This window comes from Carcharhinus amblyrhynchos, unplaced genomic scaffold (genome assembly GCF_965287045.1).
Source record: "Carcharhinus amblyrhynchos unplaced genomic scaffold, sCarAmb.v2.hapA chromosome_105, whole genome shotgun sequence".
NCBI classification, from domain to species: domain Eukaryota; kingdom Metazoa; phylum Chordata; class Chondrichthyes; order Carcharhiniformes; family Carcharhinidae; genus Carcharhinus; species Carcharhinus amblyrhynchos.
Window position 1 is genome coordinate 187,359 of NW_027649845.1, and position 7,608 is coordinate 194,966.

At 44.9% G+C, this 7,608-nt stretch overlaps 1 protein-coding gene across 1 annotated transcript; it reads left to right on the top strand.

Annotated features, from left to right (window-relative positions):
* The first annotated feature begins 607 nt into the window (after positions 1-607).
* LOC145338600 (putative G-protein coupled receptor 139) lies at positions 608-5,389 on the top strand. Its single transcript, XM_080182974.1, has 2 exons — positions 608-674; positions 4,482-5,389. The coding sequence occupies exons 1-2, from the start codon at positions 608-610 to the stop codon at positions 5,387-5,389; spliced, it is 975 nt and encodes a 324-aa protein (XP_080039100.1).
* The last annotated feature ends 2,219 nt before the right edge of the window (positions 5,390-7,608 follow it).

Consider the following 7,608-nt stretch of genomic DNA (forward strand, 5'->3'; position numbering starts at 1 on the left):
AAAAGAACAAAGAACAACCCAGCCCGGGAAACAGGCCCTTCGGCCCAACGAGCCCACGCCGCCATCTTAACAATGTGTTTTTCCTCCTCCACCCTTGACCCGTGTCTATGTTTATGGTTCCCCCATTGGAAACCAGATTCAGGAGAGAATAATTTAGGGACGATTTGTTCCACCAATCAGCCTAAGAGCACATCTTTGGGGTGTGGGAGGAAACCGGAGCACCCGGAGAAAACCCACGCAGACACGGGGAGAATGTGCAAACTCCCACAGACACCGGCCCAAATCCATGTGTCTGCACAGCAATCAGTGATAGTCACTGAGCTGTCGTGGTGCCCATCTGCCGGTCCAGTTTGTCAGAGAACATAGATTCCATTCCCAACACTGCATTAAATTGCCCAGTCACCCACTTCAATCTCTAAAGAAACTTTCCTGTGTCACTAACTCGACGTGGCAGTATTTTTTTCTTCATATTAAAAACAAGTGAGAATGTCGCAATCTCCAAGTCCCGCTTGGGGAGATGGGACTTGCAATAAATTGAAGGCTTTGCGAATTAATTCCCCGACACGTGAAGACCAAGAGATTCTCTGCAACACCACACAGCCCAGAAATGATGGAAACATTTTATATCCTCAAGAAAATCTATTACCCAATCCTGGCCATCATTGGGATACCGGGTGAGTGACTGCAACTATTCAAGGTGTGGAATTCTCCGTGTGTGTGTGTGTGTGTGTGTGTGTGTGTGAACTGATCTTCAGTTTTGCTCAGTGAATGTTACATATTGTTCCGTAAGAAATAGGAGCAGGAGTCAGCCATCTAGCCCTTCGAGCCTGCCCCGCCATTCAATAAGATCATGGCTGATCTGAAGAGGATCAGTTCCACTTTCCCGCTTTCTCCCCTTAATTCCCCTGTCTATCAGAAACCTATCTACCCGTGACTTAAATATATTCAGCGAGGCAGCCTCCACCACTTCAACGGGCAGAGAATTCCAGAGATTCACCACCCTTTGAGTAAAGAAGTTCCAGAGGTATCTCTTACAGAAACACCAGATCAGAGGTATACTTTCCTGTGTTAAATTTGTCACGTAAAACTGAGGAAGAGGTTTTTATATCACAGAGTGAAAGATGGGGAAATAATAAAGTGATTAATGTCTCAGTGACTGACTAAATGTGGTTCATCTCTCATAGAACATTACAGCAAAGTACAGGCCCTTCGGCCCTCGATGTTGCGCCGACCAGTGGAACCAATCTAATGACCCTCTAACCTAAACTATTCCAATCTTATCCATATGCCTATCCACTGACCATTTGAACGCCCTTAAAGTTGGCGAGTCCACAACTGCAGCAGGCAGGGCATTCCACGCCCTTACTACCCTCTGAGTAAAGAACCTACCTCTGACATTCGTCCTATAATTACCACCCCTCAATTTAAAGCTATGTCCCCTCGTGTTAGCCATCACCATCTGAGGAAAAAGGCTCTCATCCTATCTAACCCTCTGATCATCTTGTATGCCTCAATCAGGTTACCTCGTAACCTTCTTCTCTCCAATGAAAATAACCTGAAGTCCCTCAGCCTTTCCTCATAAGACCTTCCCACCATACCAGGCAACATCCTGGTAAACCTCCTCTGCACCCTTTCCAATGCCTCCACATCTTTCTTATAATGCGGCGACCAGAACTGTACGCAATACTCCAAGTGCGGCCGCACCAGAGTTTTGTACAGTTGCAACATGACCTCACGGCTCCGAAATTCAATCCCTCTCCCAATAAAAGCCAAAAGCTCAGTTTTGATCTCCCAAAGTTTTTGCAGAATCGCTCATTCTCCATTACATCGTCATCATTTCTCTGTAACGTGCGGAATATACAATAATGTGCTGAAGTATTTCTACAAAGACAGGGCAACATCAAAGCTTTGACTAATGATTTGGAATGTTCAGAAGGTCAGTCAAAGAGAAGAAAATAGATGCAGATAGTATCTTTAAATATATAAACTACAATCTTTACTTAAATTAATTCAGAATATCCTGATTAATGAGGATGAAAGGAAAAGGAACAGACAACGATTCAATATTCATGTTTGGATCTGCTAATGAGGAATGGACCACAATGGGTATGAACTCAATGGGCCAAAGGGCCTCTTTCTGCACTGTAGGCTTCTATCATTCTATCAACTGAGGGATCCTTGAGTCCTCGCTGACTATAACATAGCAAGTTTCAAGGTGATGAGAGAAAGGGTTTACACCCGGTTACAAAACAAAAACTGGAGATGCGGAGGGAGGAGAAAGAAAAAAGTCACAAAAGGGCTCGGGAAAACGAGATGGGTGGCACGATGGGCGCACCGTGATATAGACCAACAATGGTGAGTATTTCAAACCACCTCCATCAACATATTCCATTGAAATGAAACAATTATCAAACATCCAGAGGTGAATGAAAATGGAAGGAGAGAGTTGAGGGGAAAATAATATTCTACATGGGGGTACACACTAAACAAAAATACTAAAGAGAAAGCAGAGATGCCAAGAAAAACAAGATTGCCGAGCGCAACTATGAACTCAAATGATCAAAAAATAGAAACGCATTAATATATTCGATAAGAAGGGCAAAGAAAGTCAATGTCTGGATGGAAATTAAGGGATAATCAGGAGATAACTCTGGAGACATGATCTGAACATTGAATAATTGCTACATCATTCTGAATCAGTTCAGGCAAAAAAAAACCCAGATTATCATAGCTTTAGATAAATAGTGGAGATCCCTGCATTTATAATGAACAGAAATGTATTCAATATATCTCACTATCTGTCACTATTATTGTTCTGTATAACTCCTAATGTTGTCTTTGCACTGTGTGTGTGTGTGTGTGTGTGTGTGTGTGGATAATTCTATCTTCCAATCTTACTCATGTTCTATGCTTAGTATAGTTGCTGGAACGTTAATGGCTGTGGGTGGGAGTAGGGGGAGACTGTGCAAATCTAACCCCCAGCCTATCACAATCAACCGCATTAATGTGAGTGTCCCAGCCCTGGGGGGACACTTGGTACCCGGCTGCAGATTCCGCCCACACCCTAACACCGTCACCCAGACTAATGGGAAACCTCAGGCCCGGGGAGGACACCTGGAACACAGCTGCCAATCCAGGCCGCACCCTAACACCGTCACCCACCCACATCCATAACCTCAAGTCCATGGGAGACACCTGGAGCCCGGCCAACCCACTCAAAAGTGACCCCCTGTCCACCCGCCATGCTCCCCTAGCGCTCGACACTGACACTCCACCCTGACAAAGGCACTTCTCCCACCAGACACATTCTCAAATCGCGCTGCTAGGCCTGCAGAGACTGGGCGGAGAAGTGGCAGATGGAGTTCAACGCAGATAAATGTGCAGTGGTCCATTTTGGCAGGACCCATGGGATGCAGGAGTACAATATCAAGGGTAAGACTCTTAGCAGTGTTGAAGAGCAGAAGGATCTTGGGGTCCGGGTCCACAGGACTCTTAAATCGGCCTCGCAGGTGAAGGATGTGGTCAAGAAGGCGTATGGTGTACTGGCCTTCATTAATCGAGGGATTGAGTTTAGGAGTCGGGAGGTAATGCTGCAACTTTATAAGACCCTTGTCAGACCCCACTTGGAGTACTGTGCGCAGTTCTGGTCACCTCACTACAGGAAGGATGTGGAGGCTATTGAGAGGGTGCAGAGGAGATTTACGAGGATGTTGCCTGGATTGGGAGGCATGCCTTATGAAGATAGGTTGAGGGAGCTGGGTCTCTTCTCCCTGGAGAGACGATGGTTGAGAGGTGACCTGATAGAGGATTATAAAATGTTGAGAGGTATAGATAGGGTGGATTCTCAGAGGCTGAAATGGTCGCTACGAGAGGGACACAGGTTTAAGGAGCTGGGGAGTAGGTAGAGAGGAGATGTTAGGGGTAAGTCTTTCACTCAGAGGATGGTGAGTGAGTGGAATCGGCTGCCGTCGGTGGTGGTAGAGGCGAACTCGCTGGGGTCTTTTAAAAGACTTCTGGATGAGTATATGGGGTTTAATGGAATTGGGAGTTACAGATAGTTCTATGGCTTGGTAGGGATGGATGTGATCGGAGCAACTTGTGGGCCGAAGGGCCTGTTTGTGCTGTAGTGTTCTATGTTCTACATGGAGTGGTGAGTATGGGGGAGAGGGGCTGAGGGGATGGGTGGGGATTGCAGACGGATTAAGGATGTGGGTTGATTTTTATTTCCTGAACAGCCTCAATAAGTGGCTGAAGGCTGGGCCTTGCGAAATGGGTCAGACACGGGCAGCATGAAGGGTGAATGGGAAAGGATAAACAGGGAGCGAACAAAGACTTGGAACAGGCTGTTTGTCTTGCAGGGATTAGTGGGGTGACTGAACCAGTGACCATTTTAACACTGTGGCTTCAAATTGTCCAAATATTTGTCATAAAATCTTATTCCGACAGCCACCTTCATTCTCACTTTTCGTTTTCTCCTCCAGTTAATATTGTGGCGATTGTGATCCTATCCCGGGGAAAGTCCGGCCTCTCTCATTGCACCACCTGCTACCTGGTGGCGATGGCAATAAGCGATCTACTTGTCATCATTATCGAGGTGATCCTCAGTCGAATCAACTATTACTACTTCCCGGGATCTTACCTGAACATCACATACCTGTGTAGTATTATCAGCGTCCTGGTTCGCGCGACGGCAAACTGTTCCATCTGGTTCACCGTCACTTTCTCCTTTGATCGATTTGTGGCCATTTGCTGCCGGAACCTGAAAAGGAAATATTGCAGCCAGAAAACCGCGGCTATTGTTCTAGCAACAACTGCCGTTTTACTCTGCTTCAAAAATGTTCCTTTATACTTCATATATAAACCTCGGTTGGTAGTCAACAACATACCGTGGTTTTGTGTTCCGAAGCCATACATTTTCACTGATCCCTTTTGGGTGGCTCTTGGCTGGTTTGATAAGCTTGTAACTCCATTGCTCCCATTCACTTTAATTCTGTTGATCAACGCTCTGACCGTCAGGTTCATTTTAGTGGCCAGCCAAGTCCGCAAGGGACTGAGGGGTCAGAACAAGGGAGATCATCAGTCTGACCCGGAGCTGGAGAGCAGAAGAAAGTCTGTGATCTTACTCTTCAGCATATCTGGCAGCTTCATTCTTTTGTGGCTAGTTTTTGTGATGGAATTTTTATATTATAGTATTACAGGACGATATTCGGAAAGTTACAATGACTCTGAATACATCTTTCAGCAAGTCGGATATATGCTGCTCAACTTAAATTGTTGCACAAACACATTTATTTACGGGTTGACTCAGTCCAGGTTCAGAGAGCAGTTCAAGTTTGCGATGAAATATCCAGTTATGTCAATTCTTGCCTTGATTAATAAAAACAACTGAGAGAAGCATCAAGACAGTTCTCAGCCTTTCCAAAACTGTGAAAGCAATGTTAGCCTGAAGGCTTTATTAGAATAGTCCAAGGCTGATATACCTGTTTTCTGTATATTCATATATCCGTTTGTACTATGATAATAAAATGGCGTGTTACTAATTGCACTCTGAAGCATATTTAGGGTTAGCTGAGTTGATAACAATTCTATAGCTCATCAGTCATTTAAGACAAAGTCAAGACACAACTTGCCCAGCAGGTCCTCTGCTGTGAGCAGCTGGGCAGCTGCTTTGAGAGACAGCAAGCTGATCGTGTAGCCAAGATACAGATTTCATTGGATCCAAAATGCATTGGATGTAATCAATAATATTCATGAATGGATTGTGCCCAGTCGGAATGGGCTGAGTCTCTGTATGATAAGAACCCATTTTCTTTGTTCAATGGAGTTGAAAATGGTGAGCCCATATGACTTCTCCCCAGTGGCAGAGCTCAAAGGACAAAGCACAACACAGCCGGGAAACAGGCCCTTCGGCCCAACGAGCCCGCGCCGCCATTTTATCATTACCAGTCCCCCCTCCACCCATGACCCTTATCTATGCTTATGGCATTCCACACTGAGGGAAAATTAATTTAGGGACAATTTGTTACACCAATCAGCCTAAGAGCACATCTTTGGGATGTGGGAGGAAACAGGAGCACCCGGAGAAAACCCACGCAAGCACGGGGAGAATGCGCAAACTCCCACAGACACTGGCCCAAATCCATGTGTCTGCACAGCAATCAGTGATAGTCACTGAGCTGTCGTCTTGCCCAGTATCTGGTCCAGTTTAGGCACACACTAACGACATGAAGCACTAGGCTATTCTTGAACATCCAAGAGCAACCCCAGTACGACCCATCATGTGTACGCCCCTCGTTGGACAACAAGGCGGACCGAATATAACCCTTTGTCGCCTGCATCAGGTTTGAATGGCGGACGAGCCTTTCACTTTCATTCTCCCAACAGAAGCCATTCTAAGAATGAGTACTTCAATTTCAATCTCCCGAACAAACTTTTCAGAATATTCACAGAATAAACCTGCTTTTGGGAATGAATCAAGAACAGACAGCATGGTGTTGCCAAGGGCTGGTCATGTCTCACTTACTGGGTAATTCCGGCCAAGAAACGAGATGAGGATAATGTATTTGGAAGTGTCAACTGCAGCAAGGTTGTTGAGCAATAGAAAACAATGTGTCGAGTGAGATGGTTAAGTGAGTGAAGTTGGTGTCCAGTGGTGTCCGAGTGACAGCATGTTTGCTGAGACAATACAGCATTTAAAAAAATAGTTATTGTGTAAAGATATCGATAACGGTATTAAATGGTTAAATGTTCTGCAAACTGATGGGGAATTAACTTGTTGCCACAATCAGTGTTGTTGTTTTTTTTAGCTCTGTTGCAAGTTGATCGATGTTGTAACCTCAGTGTCCCTGCAGTGATCCCATGGAGTATAAATTACAGTCTGGAAATTCATCATCTCAGATTTTAATACAGAGAACTTACTTACTGCCCGACTGGATTCATCACACACCATTGGAAATGCTTCCAATAGTTGGCCAAATTGAGAGAATATATTACCTTGTCCTTGCCGTTGTGGGTGTCCCTGGTAAGTGACTATAACAACTGGAATTACACAAAATTATGTGTGAAGTTCCTACTCTTGTTTCATTTGCTGACTGCTAATGTTGTGTGGTTAACAAATGTTCACCGTTACACAGAATGCAGCAGAAGATATTATTTATAAAACTTGTCTTGTCTGAGCTCCATGGTGTTAGTATTTTCCCGCAACTGAAAGGAACCCTTTTCATGTAACTGGCATGCTTTGTTCCATCAAATTATTGTATTTGTTGGAAAATCGTTTGCTGTTCGTTCAGTTATCTCTGAAAACATACAAGTGTTTCCTCACGTTGTATTCTGTCCCCCATTCTGAAGTCAGTTCCCCTCCACTCTGGTAAATCCCATCCTCCTTTACACCGTGTAAAAGCAAATTCCTGTGGATGCTGGAATCTGAAACTGAAGGTGAAATTATCCAGCATCCAAACCAGATTATCCAGCATATTAATTGTGCTGTGTTGATGCCGTGTGTTGCTACTATCGTCCGTTCCCCTCACCGACAGAATCACTGCCCTCACCTTGCACCCCAGCATCATCCAAAAATGTCCATTGACACGCCAACCCCGATATTCTTCTCTC

What these genes read in the sequence shown, in the direction of transcription:
- LOC145338600 (XM_080182974.1), top strand. Translation starts at nt 608, where the DNA reads ATGATGGAAACATTTTATATCCTCAAGAAAATCTATTACCCAATCCTG. An exon ending in GGCCATCATTGGGATACCGG is followed by an intron (nt 675 to 4,481) that starts GTGAGTGACTGC and finishes TTTCTCCTCCAG; the next exon opens with TTAATATTGTGGCGATTGTG.